At 39.5% G+C, this 22,697-nt stretch overlaps 1 protein-coding gene across 1 annotated transcript in view; it reads right to left on the bottom strand.

The window, feature by feature from the left end:
• PDE11A (phosphodiesterase 11A) overlaps window positions 1-22,697 on the bottom strand; it is a 134,883-nt gene that overhangs the window by 42,455 nt on the left and 69,731 nt on the right. The window contains exons 7-10 of the mRNA XM_065637182.1: window positions 22,376-22,451; window positions 20,871-20,938; window positions 20,424-20,516; window positions 17,318-17,368 (exon numbers count right to left, since the gene is read on the bottom strand). Of these exons, the coding sequence (XP_065493254.1) occupies window positions 17,318-17,368; window positions 20,424-20,516; window positions 20,871-20,938; window positions 22,376-22,451 (288 nt within the window). The remainder of the gene's footprint in view (window positions 1-17,317; window positions 17,369-20,423; window positions 20,517-20,870; window positions 20,939-22,375; window positions 22,452-22,697) is intronic.

Below are 22,697 nucleotides of genomic sequence, written 5' to 3'. Positions count from 1 at the left end.
AAGGAAACCTCATGCTGCCATACAAACACGCTTTGCCACCATCAGATCTACCAGACGCCTCGTTTGTGTGTGCCAGACTCCGTGAATGTTTTAATCAACCGTTCAGGTGTAAAAGACATCAAAAGTTGCTGGAACAGGATTTCTATATTTTAAACCTCTTCAGAGTAACCCAGCAGATTAAGCAGAGGGTTACAACTGCGAAATCAAATGCGCAGACTCTGCCCAAAGTCCCACAGTAGAGGTCTGAGCCCTTTGCTGGACAAGGTCATTCATTGCTTTAGTCAAAGTTTCACATCTGTAAACTGAGAATAATGCTGCGCTTGTGTCCAGCTTCAAAATCTGCAGCTGAAGCACGTATATGTTGTGCATACTGCTTCATCCTCAACTGGCAAATTAACAGTGTAACATGTAATTTCGACATAAACTGTGGAACAAAGAAAGTTGCATTTAGTCTTGTTTCAAAAAGTTATATTTGCTATGACAATTTACCAGACATAGTTTGAATACTGGTATTTGCTTTAATTAAAAGAGAAACTGCATGGCATTAAGAAAGCTATTTATTCCACTCCTTCTATTAGAACAAGAAGAGTAACCATTAAGCAATATATCACTATCAAATATAGCATTTATTAATTGGATTTTTTTAATTATCATGCACTGTGGACTTAGGACAAAAATACAGTATTTACTTTATACTTTTGGTATAAGCTATATGTGCCGGAAAAAAGGATTTGTCTTCTTAATTTTATTTTTAAAAGGGCAAGTGAAGATATGTCATTACAGCCTGACACATGCTATTTCCAAAGGTAAGTCCAGAATTATAGCTAAAAAGCCCAAAGTATTGAGAATGTTTCTTATCAATCCTGTCTAAACATGCCACTTTCTAAAATTAGGACCCACCAAAAGGAATAATAAATTTCAGAGATAAAAATATTACGTTTAAGATTTTGTTACAAACTGTAATAGAAAAGACACAAAATACATTATTTATGTTGCTAAAAATCAATCCTTGATGTTGAAGTTGTTTCCTAGTACACAGAAACAAAATATATGGCAGCCTATAAAAGAAACAAGAAATTTCTATTTTAAAAGAACAGAGACATAAAATGAAAGCAATTAATGGTCTGAGCATCTATTATTCTTAAGGCCAAAGTCCATAACCACAGCAGCCCAGGACTGAGTTTTACAGGGCATGCACATTCGACACAATGATCTCCCGAGGCGCGCAGGGGAGCGTTCACGTCCTTTTGGCTTATGGTGACTGGGAAAGAACTCGAGTGTCACATACTACAGGCTAGCAACTGTCGACTTTTTATGACCGTTGGTGCAGATGAGAAGCTCATACAAAAGGGTCTATTCAGTCTCCGTCCCAGAATTTTAAACAAACACAAGCAGCAAACCTAGGGCAAGTATTTCTCCATGATACAAAAGTGTCAGGCATGCAGGCAGCCACTTCCCACAACAGCCTCGCTTGGTTTTGGTAGACAGAATGGCTTTGTTGCTCCCAGGAAGAACAAAATGAGCAAAACAGACTGACCCCCTCATGCCTTTAAATTTGGGAGGGTGAGGGAAGAGGGACAGAAGGTAGCTGCCTCCTCCACAAGACTACCTCGCAAGGGGAAGGAAGGCTCTAGCCGTTTCCTTGAAGACTCAGGAGAGGAAAAACCTTGTTAAGGGTGCAAGGAACGGGGTCAGGGTTCTTCTCACAGAGGATGTGATACAACGGCACAGGGAAGAACTGGCTCTTCTGGTGGCAAACATCCCAGATTGTGCCCTGTGATTCTCAGCTGGACACATGGTGTTAAAGCGTGAGACAGAAAGAAGTGAAGGTTCTGCCAAAACCAGACACAAACGAACCCCACCAACACCACACAAACAAACGAACCCACCTCAAGAACCCCACCGGTACCACACTGGTATTACGCTATTTTCCCTCCCGGTGTCGCCCCGCAGCACTGGCTGCACCCAAGCCCATCTGCAGGGCCACTGGCCGGGTGCCGCCGGGGCCGTGCGGTGCTGCAGGAGTGCACGGCGATGGCACTGGATGGAGCTCCTGCTGGCTGCCGAAATTTTCTTCCCAAGCACCTGTGACAGATCGGGCTGGCAGCACGGCGACTGGTGGTGAGAGTTATGCAAATATATGAGTGGGCTACTGCTCCACTGGGGAGAAAGCCCTATTTCAGATCTGCCCAAATGACAGCTAGAGCAGAATATTGTCAGATAGACAATAAATAATATTGAAAACACCTTCAAACCTACAACACAGATTTACAGAAAAGCTGCAGAGTACCTTGAAGTGATTATCCTTAAAATATGTTTTATCTTTGTCTTTTTCTCCTTAGTTTTTGTCAAGTTCTGATTGCAGGTTTAAAAGAAACCCATCCATCCTACTCTGAACCCATAAATCCCTCCCTAGGAGCACTCAGGACTGCTCAAAAGAGCATCCTCCAGAAAAACAGAGCTTCATCTTGCCACAGCCAAGAGGGTTATCCTGTGCGGGGCTTCTGCAGGGCAGACTGAACACAGATCCCAGCTCCTCTCCCCGCGGCAAAACGACCATCCTCCACAGCACCCTTCCTCCCACAAAGCACAACACCAGGGAAAGCCTGAGCACCCACACAGAGCTCCAGTTCACACACAACTTGCAGCCTAATCACGTTTTCCAAGAACAAATAAAATGTACTGATCCTGCTCTTTCAATAAAAACAAATAATAGGTGCTTAAATGTTGCATTTATTTAACTCTTTACTTAATACGTTTATCTAACTAGCTTTGTAAATTTTCTTTAAACAAAAGTTGCTTTCATCCACCACTACTTTGAGGTGAAAGGCTGCAACACAGCCATAAATACTTGTTTCTTGTCATTCATGAGGTTCTAATGAAGGTCTTATAATACACATTAACTGGCCTCTATGACAATGCCTTTAAGATGTTTGATATAACTGTTCCTTTTCTCCTAGACACTTTGCATCTGCCAAATTAATGTTCGAATATAACATCTTATGTTGCATTTAGACAGCGCTAATCAGCTAAGGAGGTATGAATCTCAGTGAAGAGGTCTGTCTGCGTGACTCCGTCTTAGGGACACTGGGGGTCGTTGGTGCCCCACAGAGCTGTGGGGTGCACAAACACCTCAGCCACCAGTGACTCCAACAGAGAGACAGTTCGGGTGCACACAAGTGAGACATGAGCCAGGCAAGGAGCTGGATCTGGGAGCCTTCTGGGGCGGCACTGCAGCGGGTCTCCTTCAGGGAAGTACAGCTAACGCAAGTAGGTACCTGGAATCACTTTAACGGCAGAGCTTATGAAGGCCATAAATAGAAATTGGGTTTTCTCTTATTTTGAGGTGGGGCTTGTTGTGTGCCCATAAGCTTGTATGCCTGGGACAAAACACAGCACAGAAAGTGGAGTTAGTCAAGTTATAACACATTTAGCACACCAAACAGGGTGCTATTTGCACAGGGATCACAAACGCACTGGCAAACACCAGTTTCTGATGTTCTCAGCTTTTTTGTGTGTTTTCAGACCTGGGTGTAGCTGGTTGCAAAGCACAAGATGACAGAACACTTCACAGAAATGGCCTCATAAAATATTCAGTTTCCTGTTTTTGCCTGGGGTACAATCTGCACATTTTCCATACAGTTGCAGCAAGAAAGAGAAGTGCTAGATTCTTTTTCTCATACATCTAAAGTGTTTACACATTAAATTTGAAAGACTAAAAACACAGAACTACTGCCATTATTTTTCCCTCAGAAAATACATTTGCTCTGCCTGGGATTTTGCCCAGCCTAAAACAAGAGACTTTTGAGACTAAAACAATAGAGGAATTCCCCCCACTCCCTGCCCCAGGCAGACAATCAAACAGTGTAATAAATAACACACAGAAGGCTGCAATCACAAATATTTTTTCCATAATATAGTAGATACAGTTTTGCTTAGATGATTCAGGCCCATACGCTCTAAATATGAATTGATCTAGAAAAGAAATGTGCATCCATGTAATTTTTTCCCTTCAAACAATCCCCAAGCCGAAGTTAATATTGTACAGGAGCACGGTTACTCACACACTTGCGTGTGGGAAGAGTCTTTCAGCGCAGCTTCACTCTTACCAGATGATGGAGAAATAAAAAAATTTTAAAAATAAATAAATTTTTTAAACTGCTGCATACGAGACTGTGGCTGTAACATGGGTGAACCTGTGGGGACATTTCTCCTGAGTCTCTTGGTGACTCACACATGAAGGACACGCTGCCTGTGCTGCTAATGATGCTACTACATGCACACACACACACAGACATTATGATGGTGTGAAATCACACTGGTGTTACCTTTTTCAGGATTTTACGGCTTAACAGAAATGCTGCTGGGCGATCAGCCTTACAATGGAGCAAGGATGGCACCCAGTGGCCAAACAGATTCATCTCAGAAAAGCATTTCTCATCTATTTATTTTGCACTCTTCACTCTCTGAAGTTTTAATTACAAAAAGGTTCTAGCTCTAATATGAACTCGTTGGCAACGTCAAAAGACTCTAAAGGACACTGCCTATTCCTTTGGGAAATATTTTTCATTTCCTTTTGGAAAACTACTTTGTAAAAAGACTGGCTATGAAAACACCACCATTAATAATTTAAAATTAATACCAGGAAACAAGTGTTTGTAGTCAGAACACTATATAGAGGCAGAAATAAACAAAGAAAAGTATTTTTTTCCTTTGTAGGTTAAATGCTGGGCAAAACAAGATTTTTTTCCTGGTTTTAAATACTAGTACAACTACAAAGGAGCTTATTTAATTTTAAAATGAATCTTGCTAATATTAACGCCAATTAGAAAATTTCTATCCAAAGTCTGGTGTAAAACAACTTGATTTTTTACCCAGAAAATTCCCAGTTGTATACTGTCAATCTGCTGAGGCTACAAAAGGAATTCCAAGCACAGACAAAGAATTATTTTTAATGTGAAATATTATGACATTTTTCTGTATTTCTTCGAATAATTCTTTCTTCCATGAATTAAAACAGACAATACAACGGTCTTACTGGCCCATCCTGGGAATGGGGGTCTCAGAACAGTGAGCCGTCACACAGGGCTCGCCTCAGGGATGTCTATCAGCTCTGTGGGGAATAATTTGTTCCTTATTGATGGTGAAAGAACCATAAACACACAGTGAAGAACTCCTAAAGTACTATCATTTGCTGAAGAACCCCAATTTTTATAATTATTCTGGTCCAAATTAAGTGCACAAGTCTTTGCTAGATAGAATTTTCTTCCTGTTTGAAAACCTTGCCAAATATAAATTCCCAAGTCTGGCACTGACTGAAACGTACTACTTCATCATTTGACAAATGTTGATTTTCCTTTTTTTTCTTTAAAAAAAAATCATTCACCAGATATTCCTCAGGCTGGCATGACATTTTGCCTTATCACTTGTCATATGGTCCTTGGCTAAATGGTGTAGCACTTTCCAGCTGACAAGAGATTCTTGTGGAGTGTGATGACTGATTAGATCAAAGGACAGACAACAGGTCTGTTGGATAATAAATCATTTCACCTGCACTTGTGACCAATACTATGTTCCCAACAATTGCTATTTCTAATTTGCTTTCCTAAGCATTCTCAAGTCCTGGACCAATTGTGGTTTTGGATAATAAAACAGATGCAGTAAATACAAAACTTCCCATGTAAATAACAAAATGCAGTATTTGAAAGCGGTGAAGTAGCAGCACACTTCTTTTAGTTATGGGTAAGTTAATAACCATAAGTGGTTTATTACTCTTCTGCTGAAAATTTCTGTTGTTGAAGTACAACTACATTAGTGTGCATAATTACTAAGAAACTGAAAAACAGCTACTATTAAAAGGCAATAAGTCAGTAATATTTCAAACTATTTAGAATGCTTTGTTAATACCATAAAAGAATATTAGAGTATATCAGAAATTCTTAGAATTATCTAAATCAGCTGAAATCTGTTTCAGCTTTACAGAAGAAGGCTTTTTAAAAAAAGTAGTACAAAGATGGCTTTTGACCATACATGTAATTTTAATTTTCTGTTATTTTCAGTGATCAAAGTTTTTTCACTTGTTAAGGTATTTAACAAGAAGATTCAAGCTCTGGTCTAGCGATGAAGTAGCTGATCTTAGAAGTAGTCATTTATTATTTAATGTTTCTAGTTACTGTGTGTCTTTGCAGTCAGAATATCAATGTTGATTTTTCACTTTTTTTTAATCCTAACCCTTAAGCTCACTTCTTGTTAACCTACAGTGTAAATGTATTTGCAGATTATTCTGTATAGCATAAATACTTAAGAATAAATACATTTTGCCTTTGCATATTAAAAAAAAAATCCACAGGAAGTTCCTTATTGACATCTGCATTATGCCCTTGCCCTGATGTAATCCACAGACCAGAACTTATTCCTTGCTGAAAGAAGCCTATCCGTTTTAAAAATTGATTTAATGACCTGTGCTAAACTCATAAATGAACACCAAAAAATTGTCTGGGCATGGGATATATGGTTAAATTGTGGGTTTTATCTAGCTTCCAGGCCACACACTTCTTTCTTTTGCCTTAACTCTCTCAAATCATATATAGCTTTTCCTCAAGAGAAAGACTTTTTTAAAACAGGATTTTCTTATCCCCTACACCACAAAATAAACTGGTTTTGTGTGGGTTTATTGTACGAAGGCAACACATTTGCATCATAGAAATATTTTGGGTCATAGAGCAGAAAGTTGAAATCTTTCACAGAGTTATTTCAACATTTCTGTCCTCTTTTTGTAGACGGGAATCCAAAACATGAAGTCACGTCCTGCCCTGCTCAGATGATACAACACCACGAGGCAAGGAACTTGCCCAGTTGGACCACAAGTATTCGGAGGTGGGCAGACGGGTGTATGCACTCCTCCTGACCGCTATAACCTCCCTTTACCCCTCTATCGCCAACAAAGAGGGCCGGCCCCTTCAGAGAGCAGCTCTGTGCCTGAGCCTCACCAGGTTAAATTACTCCTTGTGAAGCTTTCCCTCCAAAGCATCCTGGAAAATTCATATTTTGTCTGCCCTGCAGGGAAGGGAATGTTTTACTCTGGGAGCTTGAGGTTTTCACCTGGAAATAGTAGATGTGATTGGTTTAGAAATAGAAGAAGAATCTTTTTCACAACAATTTAATCTCATATTGGTTGACTGCAAAACCAGTAGATTCAAATGCTGAAATTTCAATAAAACCAAATATTTAAAATTTTGAAAGCAAATCCAGAATTTCAATTATCTTTTTGTATTAACTATTCCTAGAATTAGGGTAGACACTATAGCATGACACTAAGTCTAGTAGGACAGCTCCAAAACTAATTCATAAACAGGTGCCTCTCACACCTCTGACACACTGAAGTCATCCCACTTTATTTCTGACGAAATGCCTCATGGAAGAAATTAAGGCAAAAGACCTCAGGTTTTTTTCCCCACAAACTGTCGTGTTGCTCTTATATATGCCTTATTCTCAATGAAACCTATTCCACTGGAAACAGGTTTCATGATGGTAGCAGTATCTGTGTGAGAAGGGCTGTTGCAGTAGGAGAAGTGCACCTGAAAATCACAGGTCCCAGCACTGACACAAGGAGCTGAAGAACAGCTTAGCAGGACAATCCAGAAATGCTTCCAGGGGCAGGTGATTGGGAAAGGAAAAGAAACAGCTCATATTAAAACAAACAATTCAGCAAACTTGGGAGTTTTCATCAGACCCTGGTATCTGCAATTTCTGAGATTTATGACAGTAATAATCAAGTCAAATCGCATTTCATTTAAACATTAAAGGCGTGGTCTCTTTTCTGGGTGATAAAAAGTGATGCAGAGGATGTAGGGTTTTTTTTTTCCAAGCAGTGCTTTTGGAAGGCTCTGATTAATAACACAAGAATAGCTGTATTGGGTCAGACCGAAGGTCCTTCTAATCCCTATAGTAACTTAGCTGTGAGTGACCGAGAGCAGGAAGGACTATTTGAACTGAGAAAACAGACTCCTCGGTGCCGTCCCCTCAGCTTCGGCAAGCTGCATGTCAGAGATTGCCTGAGCCAGAGATGACCGTCTTCATACAAAAAAGTTCTCATTTGCCTTTTCATCTTTTAATTCATCATTTTTAACTCATTTACATCTACGTTTGCTGAAGAGACATCTTAGGCAAAAATCTGCACCCTGATAATTTCATTTGATGCCCCTAAAACTAAACATTGTATGAGAAAAGACCACAAAAATTATTTCCCTGCTCCTCCATGCCATTGCCTCTCTTCACTGAAATTTAAAAAAATTTTTAGTTTTATATATCTTTGAACTACAGAGCACTAGCCTGATGCCAACAGATGACAGCCTCACATTGCAGAAACTAGTATAAAAACCCCAGTATTTTCTTTTTAATAATTATTTTTTTAAAAATAATTTTCAGTGTATGCAATGTGTTCCTGACTTCTTGTTTCCATGACAACTGGAGGCATAGGAACATGTAAAAGCATATGGAATAATGTAATACAATAAAGACCTCAGTTTCATGAATTATGAAACTCTTAACACTGTGCTTTAGGTCTTATGTGGGCAGTGTATGTGGAAAAGCAGAGAAAATAAACTGTGTTTTACATCTTGTGAACATGTGCATTTCTCAAAAGCGGAAAAAGGGAACATAGTTCAATACTAACACTTAAGCCCTGTTTACCCTCAGGGTTTCTCCTTATCTTCTTCCCCATTGTCACTATTCTCAGTGGAACCCGAGCAGCTGGAATAGCATTGGGGAAAGGCTCAGAGCCAGCGCAGACCCTCCTGTGGCAGCCAAGGAGGAGTCCAAGAGCCTGCGTGACTCGTCTTGGAGGACAATCTGAAAAATACTTAAGCATGTGAATAACTTCACGCGCTTAACACAGAACTGTAGGTCTCTAAAGAAAACTGTGTACGCTTCACCATGCATATGGCTGGGCCCGTGGCTGCAATACCAGCTGTGCAGTGGGATTATTACACTCGCCTTCGGACCTTCGTAAACCCTCGTTACCAAACAGGTCGAAACGGTAATGTCATCAACACATTAAAACACCTCATCTTCTAGCTATACACATTTTAAATGGCAATATTTGATAAGTGATCCAAAACACAAAGACCAGCTTGCCTTTCTGAAATTTAATTACTGAGGAACACTACAATGTAATTATTATAAACCACTGTGAATTATTGAATTACCAAAATATAAAAATAACTAAAATAGTCCTAAGTTGAAAGATGGCATTACGGCAGAAAATAACATAGCCTAGGAATGCTTTCCCAATCCTTACAGGTATTAGAGATAAAATTAATACATAATATTCAATTTTTCATTGTGCTGCCCACTGTTATACATTTAAGGTTGGGTATAAAATTGTAACAGCATAAGACATTAGTAACAAATGCATTTTAGATTATACATGTAATGCACTCCAAGTATCAAATTCACTTAAATCCACCATCTTTCATGGATTCAACTGTTTACACTGTCACATACAGCAGCAGTCTGAAAAGTTGTTTCCTTTTTTGGTTCAGCTCTTTCCATCATTTAGTTAAATATCTGTGTTTGTCAGAGAGACACAAAAGCCTCCCTATGTGGGTGTAGGTCTTAACCAGCCATATCTCAGGTTATAGAATTGAGAAATACAGGAATTGTTATTCATGCTACATTTTGAATCGAATATTCTGTAAAGCAGGTAATATATTATTTTCCATTGTGTAGCTCTCCTGTGTGCTGTTTGACCTAAAAAAGGGAATCTCTCACAGGGCTATAAATAATGCATCGTAGTCATTAAATATTGATCTGGCTTATACCATTCACAGATGCACAATTAGGTTAGCTTTTTAAAAATAGCTTCTTGTGTATTACCCATAATAGGACAGTGTTTACATATTCTCTTTGGAAACTATATTAGCTAAATGTAAAGGTGATGTGTGTTTGTGGGACTGCTTGCTAAGTCACAGGACTTGTTCGTTGCTGTCTCAGAAGCCAGTAGCTCTTGCTATAAATATCCTGTCCTGGACACAATTCTGCATTCTTTATTCATGTATCTTGGCTTTCTATATTTGTCTACAAGACACTATTTTTAGGCTTGGAGAGCCTGCATTTCAATGAGAATAAATCTGGCACTATAGGACAATGCTATAGGACAGCACCAATCTTAGATTAATCAGATTTCACTAGTCTTACATTCCTCTATTCCAATAACACAAATGCTTATAGCTAAACACTAACGCTAATACACAATGGAAATAATGGAATTGTCTTTTAAGTCTAAAATACGAGAGAACTTAGTTGCCACAGTTTTTAAAAAATAAAATGAATATTGATATGGATATGATTCATTGGTGCATTACTTTAGCTCATCCTGCCAAAATTCAGTTTGAATTTAGTGTAGTTATGTAGACACAAGTCAGAAGCATTGTGATAAATCAGGCTCTAGACACATTCTCAGATATGCAAGAAATGTTTTCACTCAAGGTGTTGTTTTTTTTTTTTTACTCTCAAATGCCCATGAAAAGTTTAATTTTTCTCCCCATATCTAGAGCAATAGTATCAGAAATTTACCTATCACAATAATGCAGCATACATCAGAAAACACATCAGAAACACATCAGCACACATCAGAAAAAGTGTTACGTTGTTTATATGAACTTCACAGTTTGGAAGTTTGTTTTGTGCTTGGTTTTTTGTGTGTTTTTTGTTTGTTTGTTTTGGAAGCCATCATAATCTAAATTTAAAAAAAAAATCAAAGTTGAAAAATGCTTAGTAGCAAATAAATGTAAAATGATCTAGCAACAGAGAGGGTATGTACAATACTTACTATAAATTGTATGTTTTCGTTGCTCTTGTTGTAATCCTATAAATCATTCACAAAAAAACACATCCTCTTTCTTAGAACCTGGAAGTACCGTGCATATCCCAAATTCAGGAATAACAATAGATACTCCATAATTAATTCTGATTAATAATTACTTCTTATTTAATTGAAACTATTAATTAAACTTCCATATGTTTTTCCCCATTTTAAAAATCTACCTGTTTTCAGGAAAAAGGCCCCATTTTACACTGCATGATAACTCAAGTTTTTACTTCACCTACATTTTAAACTGGCATAAAAAGAAGACTGGATCTTAAACCTTAACTTTTTTTCAGAGATCTTGTTCTATCAGACAGGGCGACACAAAAGACTGACTGCCATGAATAGATAGATGGAATCACAGAATGTTAGAGATTGGAAGGGACCTCGAAAGATCATCTAGTCCAATCCCCCTGCCAGGGCAGGAACACCTAGGTGAGGTTACACAGGAAGGCGTCCAGGCGGGTTTTTAATGTCTCCAGAGAAGATGACTCCACAACCTCCCTGGGCAGCCTGTTCCAGTGTTCTGTCACCCTCACTGAGAAGAAGTTTCTTCTCAAATTTAAGTGGAACCTCTTGTGTTCCAGCTTGAACCCATTACCCCTTGTCTTACTGTTGGTTGTCACCGAGAAGAGCCTGGCTCCATCCTCGTGACACCCACCCTTTATATATTTATAAACATTGATGAGGTCACCCCTCAGTCTCCTCTTCTCCAAGCTAAAGAGACCCAGCTCCCTCAGCCTTTCCTCGTAAGGGAGATGCTCCACTCCCTTAATCATCTTTGTGGCCCTGCGCTGGACTCTCTCCAGCAGTTCCCTGTCCTTCTTGAACTGAGGAGCCCAGAACTGGACACAATATTCCAGATGTGGTCTCACCAGGGTAGAGTAGAGGGGAAGGAGAACCTCTCTCGACCTACTAACCACCCCCCTTCTAATACACCCCAGGATGCCATTGGCCTTCTCGGCCGCAAGGGCACAGTGCTGGCTCGTGGTCATCCTGCTGTCCACCAGGACCCCCAGGTCCCTTTCCCCTACACTGCTCTCTAATAGGTCATTCCCCAACCTATACTGGAACCCTGGTTGTTCCTGCCCAGATGTAAGACTCTACATTTTCCCTTGTTATATTTCATTAAATTTTTCCCCGCCCAACTCTCTAGCCTGTCCAGATCTCGCTGGATGGCAGCACAGCCTTCTGGCGTGTCAGCCACTCCTCCCAGCTTGGTGTCATCAGCAAACTTGCTGACAGTGCACTCTATTCCCTCATCCAAGTCATTGATGAATATATTAAATAATATTGGTCCCAGAACTGACCCTTGAGGGACTCCACTAGATACAGGCCTCCAACCAGACTCCGCCCCATTGACCACAACTCTCTGGCTTCTCTCCTTCAGCCAGTTTGCAGTCCAACTCGCTACCCGATCGTCCAGACCACACTTCCTCAGTTTAGCCGTGAGGATGCTGTGGGAGATGGTGTCAAATGCTTTACTGAAGTCAAGGTAGACCACATCCACCGCTCTGCCTTCATCAATCCACCTTGTCATGTCTTCATAAAAGGCTATGATGTTGGTCAAGCACGACTTCCCCTTGGTGAAGCCATGTTGACTGCCCCTGATGACCCTCTTATCCTTGATATGTCTTAAGATGGCACCAAGGATAAGGTGTTCCATCACTTTCCCAGGGATAGAGGTGAGGCTGACCGGTCTATAGTAGCCCGGGTCCTTCTTCTTGCCCTTTTTGAAGACCAGAGTGACATTTGCTTTCCTCCAGTCCTCAGGCACCTCTCCCGTTTCCCAAGACTTGGCAAAGATGATGGAGAGTGGTCCAGCAATGACTTCAGCCAGCTCCCTCAGCACCCATGGGTGCATCCCGTCTGGACCCATGGATTTATGGATGTCCAGATTGCTTAACTGGTCCCTAACCCAGTCCTCATCAACTGAGGCAGACTCCTCCATTGCCCTGCCTTCTTCTGGGGCCTCAGGGGTACGGGGCTCCTCAGGACAGCCTCCGGCAGAGCACACAGAGACAAAGAAGGCATTCAGTAATTCTGCCTTCTCTGTATCTTCTGTCACCAGGGCACCCACCCCATTCATCAGTGGGCCTACATTGCCTCTGGTGTTAGTTTTATCTGCCATGTATTTGAAGAAGCTCTTTCTGTTGTCCTTGAGCCCTCTCACCAGGTTTAACTCTAAGGAGGCCTTAGCTTTCCCTGTTGCCTCCCTACATTCTCTAACAACAGCCTTATATTCTTCCCAAGTGGTCAGCCCCTCCTTCCATGATTTGTAAACTCTCCTCTTCCACTTGAGTTTGCCCAGCAGTTCTCTGTTTAACCAGGAAGGTGACAGAAGGAACACTACTATGCAATTTTACAAATGCCAGGTCAAGCTGAAGACAGCAACATCCTACTGAAATCAATGGCAAACCTCCCGTTACACAGAATGGTTGGAAGGGACCTTTGGAGATCATCCAGTCCAACCCACCTGCTAAAGCAGGTTCACCCAGAGCAGATCGCACAGAAATGTGTCCAGGAGGGTTTTGAATGTCTCCAGAGAAGGAGACTCCACAACCTCTCTGAGCAGCCAGTTCCAGGGCTCTGTCACCCTCAAAGTGAAGACATTTCTACCCATATTTAGATGGAACCTCCTGTGTTTCAGCCTGTGCCCGTTGCCCCTCATCCTATCATTGGGCACCACTGAGAAGAGTCTGGTCCCATCCTCTTGCCACCCACCCCTGAGATATTTATAAGCATTGATAATAGGAGCATCACCATCCCCGGGGCCAGATTACCACCTACAGAGACTAAAAGGATTTGCCCAGGCTCTGAATCCAGATCTCTGCAGTTCCACTTGTGCCTGCCGGAAGGGCTAAGCCCCTTCTATCTCGTCACTGAAACAAGCTCTCTGGGTTAAGGGCATGAATTTTCCATCCCACTGCCTGGGCAGGGGCAGCAGATGGGGCTGGTGGCTCCATCCAGCTCCGCAGAGCAGCACCTGCCCACACCGCGTCTGAGCTGCACGCCGGTCCTGCTCACACCGGCCTCCTGAGAAACATGTGCCTGCGAGCATAGGTGCTACTGAATCCCAAAAGCTTTAATGCAAATAATGAAAGTGACTGGTGACACGATTTTTTACAGTAATGATTCACATAATTGGATTTTCTTCTTGGGAAAAAAACCCCGCTCCAATCATTAATAGAATGATTTTTAATCATATAAGCATGCTTAAACTTAGCTCTCAGGTTTTTATTAGTGAAAGCTATAGTCTAGTAATACCAGAAGTGGAATCCCTCAAAAAAACTGCAAAAAACCCCATTCAATGTGAATCTATGTTGTCGGTTTGTTTTTAGACAATTGTAGAAATCAAATATGGAACAGGACAATTGCATGACGCGGTCCATTATTATACATTCATGTTTCATTGTTCCATATTGTGAACTTCCCTCTGTATTATCCAGCTCCGCGACCAATGGTGCTCTTCATTTTTTCCCATCATAGCATCTGAAGAAATGTATATCATTTCTTAAGGGTTTGTTACTAAGATTTTTTTTTTGTTGCTGTTGTTTCATTAATTCTTAAACAGGATTGGTAGCAATAGCAATAAATGTTATTTATTTTACAGAACATGCTCACAGTGATTATGTTTGATTCTTAAAAAGATATCAGTTATTATTTGTGAATTTGTATATTTGTGAACTCATCCAATAACAGTAGGGAATTATTGACAAAATTTCAAGTAAAAAAAATCAACTTTAACTAGTCTTGCTAGGTTTTCTGTAATGCAATAAAATCAATTAACTTGTAAAAGCCAGAGGGAAAAAAATAAACTTTAAGTACACTTGCAATTTTTCACTTTTTATCAGAATATTTTTGAGATCTTAGCCGATAAAAATTAATGGAAAAGCATTTTATTAAGACTATAAAGAAATGAGATGTCAAAGGTGGAAATAAACAACTTGAACTAGGAGGAAAGAATATTTAATTATTTCCAAGCTGCTGGGGCCAGTTACAGTATGTTTGGGGTAAGACGTTGAAAATTTGTCAACTCAAATGCATTGTCACTCCAGTGTCCCTAATTACTGGTAGGTCCTGTGTCAGTCAAGAGCCAGTAGTGAACTATGGGCATTACTCTCATTTAGATGTTTCTGTCACGTGTGTTACTGTTTTGATTGAACCAGAACATCGGGTAAATCATAACAGACATTTCCTCTGACATCTGCCAACAAATCACCAAAGGGAGCAGGGAGAGTTTTAGCCTCAAACACCCCTAGAGGGAGGAACTGTTTATTAGTCAGTCAAGTCTAGAAGATGACCCTAATATGACAAAGGGCTTATGCAAAAGATAGCAATATAACAAACAGAGAAAAGAGCAGCGATTTCAGCATAGAATGCCCTAGGAGACCTCAGCAGGGAGACCGGCTGCCAGAGCTGTGCAAGGGGGGACACAGGAGCAATTTCATCCCACGGATGGATGGTCCTCCCTGGGGCTGAGCTCTCTGTCGAAGGCCCACAAGACACACTGGTCCTCTCTGGGGTTTTGTTGTTTTGTTTTATTTACAAGTGCTGTAAAGCATTAACAAAGACCACCTGGCACTCATTTTGCCAAGAACTGAAAGCAAGACAACTGGATATAGAAAAGGGAAATTTTTTCTGAAAAAAATAGCTTAGTTGAAGCATAACTTGGTTGTAGTCCTCATTTTCTCAGCTATGTTCTTTAAAAAAAAGAAGTATCAATTTGGGTTTGTTAATGAATAAAGGTGTTGCATTTCCCTTTATCTTATCATTAACCATTAAATATATAGTTATAAGTCTTCAAGGTAAACGGATAATGACAAGACCTTCCTTACTTGGACACTAGCCAATCTATTAATGAAGACACCTGGGAAAACAAGCAGAATAGCTCCTCATCACACTAGTATCTAAGTCCAAAGAGTAACATAGCAGGCTTTTATTTCAACTACATAGAACATGATGGAGAATTGTCTTTCAATGGCTGACAACAACGAAGTAGTATGGCTCTCTTGTATGTAGAAAGATATTGGTTGAATCCTGACAGTCAACAGAAGATACACTACAGATGCTTATTGTAAGGTAAACTAAAATTAAAAAAAAAAAAAAATTACGGTCCTTTATCCCTTTCTTTCCCCTCTCTTTCACAGAGTGTTCAGTGTTCTTTTTGCCAAACATAAAACACAACTTATCAAGCACACGATAGTATTTTCTGCTCACTGCAGTGGTAGAATGATCTTCAAGAATGTTTGATTCCAACATTATTCGTTATTCGTTAATCTAATCTTCAGCTTACAAAAGAGTGGATAACTGCACCAATAACTACAATGGAGGGAGAATATTACACCCATATCACCAGGTATCGATACAGAGTTCTAAGGCACAGCTACCATTTGGGCAATAATCCACAAACTAATTAATTAACAAGCCATAGCTACCCTTCCTCTGCCCAGGTAACGCATCAGTATCAGCTCTGCTAAGTCACCCACGGCTTCCCCGTTCCACCACAGCCATCCCAATGCTGCAGATCAGGTTGCAGCCAGCCAAGTGTCAAAATAACAAAAAAAATATTTTTCAGCCAGACTGGGGCCAGGGAGCCACAGCAGGGAATGCCAGCAGTGTGGAGTCACAACAGTCCAGATCTCCTTCCTAGCCCTCGCCACCGTCTCCAACGTTCTTCGTGTGCAGGAGACCAACACTGATATCCACCACGAGAGCCTCCCAAACAGCTTTGAGGAGCCCTCTACAACACTGGCTCCTCACAGCCAAGGAACGTGCCACCAGGTTTCCTTCATGTTTCCCCAAGCAGAAAAGGACAAACAAAGCCTACCACAAAAGCAGCTCTGAGTGCTGGCAGTGACGAAAGAGCAAGGTCAGCGTTCCCCCTACTCTCTCCCCTTTGGCAAGGCAGGATTCAGTGAGAAAACATAATTTTTTGTCCCCAGCATGCATCGCTTTACAGTTCTGCCCAAGGCACTTACAGAAGTTAGAAGAGGATTTCTCACCTTCAGGTTCAACCTTCTGAGCCTATGCACAATTTTAATAGCAAATGCTCTCCTTTTTTAGTAAACACAGGTCAGCTTCCACACTATAAGCACATAAAGTCTCAAGTTCCTCTCATTTTCTCTAGTCTCCTTCACCTCTCACTGTGGTACAACTTCCCTATGGTGGTTCTTGCTGAGGAGACCACCGAGCCCACGCTGACGTGCAGTTCCAGCAGCTGGTGCTGGGACAATGGTATTTTGCCGCCGTGCACCCATCACTGCAGCTCTTTATCCTTTGAAAGATTTTTTTTTTCCACCTTTCCTGCCTAACATGTAATACATCCTTCATAAATCCCTGTTAATTATGATTTTCTGCTTTTGATGTAAAACTTTTCTCTCATATAATCCAAATTCATTTTAATTTACTGTTATATTTTCAGAAACAACCAAAAACTTAAATCCTTACCTTAAATTTGTCAACTTCTGCCTTCGAACATGTTGCATGATAAGACAACACCTGCCCAAGAACAAAAGATAAAAAAAATTTTTGTAGACTTGACAAACAGAAATAATAGGGCTCCGTTCTGCGGTCTAATCAATGATGTTTAAAACAAATTTAATTAATATTTATGCATGGTAATTCAGTTCTGAATGTCAGCATATAATAACTAATTGCAGGTTATCAGGTACACATTTGGCATTTATGTTGCAGGGAATTTTACAGGGAATCATAGACAGTAAGTAATTTAATATTATAAGTATTTCTACATTGTTCTCCTGGAGTTCTACAATTAAAAGAGAAAGAACTTAATGTAAAAATAACAGTAGATTTATAGACTTTAAATAATGCCTTTACTATACTGTAAAAGCACTAATGCCTTTGCTAGTGGCACATCACTGCATACAAATTAACACCTCTATGCTATGCCAGACGTTCTCTTCAATACCATTCTGGAAATGAAAGCATCAAACAAAACGCAAAGTACTGCACAGCTCCTCTGTACTGGGCCCGCTGTGCTCTGACGGTGTGTGGAGGAGTCGCTGGTCCATGAGGGAGCTGACGGAACCAGAGCACCCCGAGCATGGACAGGTCCTCCTCACCGCACAGCAACACACCATTTGCTTATGTGCTGCAGCTTTCATAAACATTTCTCATTTTGAAATTGTTTTCATCTATGAATGTCTCTGTTACTCGTACAAATACCTAAACTCTATCTGAAATGCACTTGGCTTGCAATACCTTGTGGCAATAAGTCCAAAGATGCATTTACTCGTATCAGTTCTAGAGGTTTCATCTTGTACAGTAACAGGAAATCATTCCTGCACTATAAAATAAATAACAAACACCGATTCACTTGTTCTGTCACATTTTACTTTCTATAACTATACATCGTGTCCTTCTTCAAATGGTATCTAATTGTCTGTCCAACTATATTGTAGCTTCTCTCCAAATCTATAAGATTAGTAAAACTATGTCTTCTGCTAAAACAGATTACATTTAATACCAAAAATCTCGTCAAGCTTCTCGTTTATGTGCATTCATTATATCCCTCTAGATTTTTACAGTCTTTCTTAATATCGATTATTCTAATCTTTTAATCATTTCCAAATTTTGCACCCTTTGTATAAACAGAATTTAGCCTGGTTTTGAACCATATGGCGTTCTCCTGTCAAACCTTCCCCGTCGTTTATTTACATTTTGGTCTTTAGTTTATTAGTCAATCTTACAGGAATTCTATATGAAAACCAGTACCTGTAGATCTGGATAAGAATCTTATCATTGTATATATCAAATTGATGTATTTTACATCTGATATCAATGTCATTTTCAAATACCAATCATTGCCATGCTAGCTACTAATAAACTATTCTATTACTAAAAATGGATTCACAGTCCTTCAGCGTATACCATTGTTTTGTTCAGTATTTTTCTGCTGTATCTTCAATCACTTTACACAAATATTATCATAAGTTGTTGCTCATTTATAGAAAGAATTACTCTTCACTAAAGCACAGTGGCCATTTATCAAACCTATAACCTACATTCAAGCTACATGGGTATTAGTCTGTTTTAGACCAAAGAAAGGAGCTGTATTTTAAACCAAGAAATTTAAATTTCCTTGATTTCAGTAGTAAATAACAAACTTCTATGTCAGCTTTCATCCCGGTGTATCCAAGTGTGATATCTGGCACAGCTAGTTTTTCTTGCCAGGAGGAATATTCATTCTAAGGAGTCATATTGCACAAATATCTGGGGCATATGAGGCCTGACAGTAATTCATTACTAAGATATGTAAAGAATAAGGAATCTTGCAGGAGGCCACCTCCATACCAATCCAGTTTGGTTTGATTTTTGTTTTAATGGAGAGAAATTCACATCTCAATCAGGCCAATGTTATTTTTTGGCATTCTTATTGTAATGGTGAGTATTGTATAAACTTGAAAGAGTTACACAGTTATAGGGTGTACGTGTCAGGGACAGCTATATCATTTTCTTCTCTTCTCACATGTGAAATTGAAACTGATATGAAACCTTAGCGACATTACCCTTGCATTGGAGGAATGTTTTAAGATTAATCAGTCTCGTGTAATGATTTTTAAAAGATCTTAAGTTTCATTGAAACCATTCTTAATTGTTTTAGTAGAAATAATGTAAATTTGTAACGCTATCCTCAAAACTCCAAGCTTTGTTCTCACCAAGATTATTTTAATATGATTGTGTTTAAAATCTCCAGAATATAATAGAGAACAGTGCCTTATTGTTGAATTGGCTTTTAAAAAAGTATTATTATTTAAACTTCTAAATGTTCTGCATTTCAGAGTTCTATAGGAGCTGGGAGATTTCATTCTTCATGAATAGGGGGAGCGGAAACAGGAAAATTAAATTCTACGATGGCAGTGGGCAAAAAAAAAGAGAAAGCTTTCCATCCATTTGCCTACTCTCTCTATATTTCATAGAAAGACGTGATGTGTTGGACCTTGCATCACGTATTGGCCTTGACCCACAGCATAGCTCTTGCTGAGCTGCTAGCCATCCTGTGTTGACTTTATTCTAGCAAGACATATATCTGATAAGGGTAGAGTAGATGTTGCTTTTGGTACTAAAAACCCCTGTGATGATCATAACTTTTTTCAAATTTTGTCCTGTTCACGGTATGTTTTACTTACACTTCACAACACTAAAAAAACAACAACAAGCTATCTAAAATATCAAATTCTAAGGAATTTTCAGTTCCTGATGGACAAGAAAATACATAATGCCTAGATTAATTCCTACGCTTACACCTGTAAGAAACTAGATCCTCCATCATCAATGTCTCCCCTTCTAATATAAAGACATTGGCACCAAACGAGATATCCAGGTTCGAAATTACTTAAGCTGTGCATGAGCTCCACAGTTAAGTGTTGCCAGAGAAAGTTTCCCTTCAGCATTACCTTAATGAGACAACTGTCTAAGGTGCAGAGCTGTAGATACAGAAAATGATGCTGAGTACAATAAATTTGAAAGCAGTAGGTTCCTTTACATGTGACACTTACAAGCAAGAAAAGGTATCATTAAGATGTATACATACATCAAGAGCCACAGACTGTTTTGCCCAGGATTTCTTCACTTGGTCATACATAATCGTGTTATTGATGCCCAGTCCACAAAAAATAACAAAAGCCTAAAATCAAAGAGAAAAAATAAAAGAAAGCCAGTTATAATACAGACACAAAGATGAAAAAGATGAATGCCGGCTTAATCATGAAAAGGAGTTGCATGGAAATATTAGGAATAATCATGCTTAGGCTATCTTGAGAATGCAGGTAAGTCACTTGCCTCAACAAGAATAGAAAGATCAGATGCAAGAAACTTGTTTTAATTAGCATGCAACCTTTTTAAGTGAGGTTCTGAGAATTAATGTCAAACCACAAATACAGACAACGTATTCTTCCCCCCTCCCTAGAGCAGTCTGGAGCAGCATTACCAAATCCTGCTGAAATAGTGTGTTATTACTACAAAATTGAATGCCTCTTACTTCAAACAGTCGCTGGTCAGCATCATCAAAGGGTTTCCCATCAAGCCTGTTCAACACTTGAGCTACCCCTTTAGAAAGAGTTAATATGAATTATAATCTTCATTCAGTAATTCACAATGCAGAATATTTTAGTCATTGTTAACACTTAAAATACCTCTTTCAAACTGAAAAGCAAAACTGCAAATATTTATTCTGAAAATCATTAAACAGACAGAAACATGTGGAAGTCTGATTGTTTTGATACCAGGAGTCAGTTTGTTACATTCAACTCTTATTCTTTACTTTCCAAGTATAATATTGCAAATCTAAAAGCTACTTGCAATGCTTTTCACAAAAGGTTAAAAACCTCCTTGGGAAAGAACTTGAGCACTTTGCTAATAGCAATATGTAAGTTGCCCTGGAAATCTGGAGTTACTAATATAATTTGCTGAATCAGTACTTTCACTCCTAAAATCTTAGTTGGTTTACCATCACCTGGGTATATAAATTGTTTCATTCTCACGACTGGTCCATAAATTTATTGAACCAATGAAATAAATGTAATTTCCTTAAACCATTTGAAAAAGTGTTCAAAGCTCTTGGCTCTAGCTGAACTAATACTGAGTTCTACTGCAACAAACCATATCTATTTCATTTAGCTACAATATGCCCTTAGAAAAATACTGTAAGAGCTATCAGCAGTGAAGGGTTCAGTTTCTTTCTACTTCTTTAAGGTAACACACACAACATACAATGAGTCATATTTTTAAAAGACTCAATTCCCACAGCACCTCTGCTGAATAAGCCCCAAGCCCCAGATCCGGAGTGGCACCCCTGACCTCAGCCTTGCTGACACACAACACCCAGGGATGTGAGGGTGCCCTCCTGGTTTAAATCGCTCTCGTTTGACTTGAATTCTTCTGTGGAAAGTTAACAGAGGAATCTGGTGCCACTATTTACAACTAGCGCTCCTTTTTGTGCCAAAAGCAGGTAATAACCCTGGGCCACTGGCAGGTGTATCACAGCTGGGAAGCATCTCATCAAACAAGCAATAAAACCCTGTCACGTCCTGATCCAGCACATGCCACGGCCACGGGCAGCTTTGACACCTGCCACAGCCTCTCCAGTGACTCTGTCCTGAGTGGTTCATCATTAAAGAGGGAAATGACCACTTTGCTTGACTGCAGGAACAGATGCCTGGGTCGTATACAAAAAAGGGAGACCCACAAAAAGCGTCGAAGCATATCAACATTTTTCATTAGTATTGTTAGAATTGCTTTTTTCATCTTATTAGTGTTCAAGTTTCAAGACAATATAACTTAACAATAACACAATGGGAAAGCTGAAAAAGTCCATACAGTATCCAAGTAAAACAGCCCTTCTTGGATACTAAGCATGCATCCTAGGTACCGTAACTTCTTAACAATATTCAGCTGGGAAAAAGAAGAAAAAGGAATATAGAATTAAAAAGACATAATTAAATTTACATTAGCACAAAAATGATGCAGCTACAAGGAAAGTCTTACCTATTATTTGGTGGCTGCTATTCCATATAGGAACACACAGAACAGACCTTATGTGAAATCCAGAAATCTGGTCAGCCTAAAATATAGAAATGAGATCTTCCATTAGCAGTAGGTACCATTTGCAGCCTTTTGCATTCTTGTAATAGAAATGTCAAAGAGTACGTTTACATTTACAGATGTCATTCTGTATGGAGCAGTTCTCACTCAAAAATTTTGTGCTGAAACCTCATTCACAATAGGACTAACAAAAAGTCATAAGGATTATTCTAAAAATTGCCAAAGAAAATACAAACATTGCCATCTTTGCCACAGAAAGTTTACA

The sequence above is a fragment of the Caloenas nicobarica genome, chromosome 6 (assembly GCF_036013445.1).
Source record: "Caloenas nicobarica isolate bCalNic1 chromosome 6, bCalNic1.hap1, whole genome shotgun sequence".
Taxonomy (NCBI): Eukaryota; Metazoa; Chordata; class Aves; order Columbiformes; family Columbidae; genus Caloenas; species Caloenas nicobarica.
This window is presented reverse-complemented; position numbering and strand designations above follow the sequence as displayed.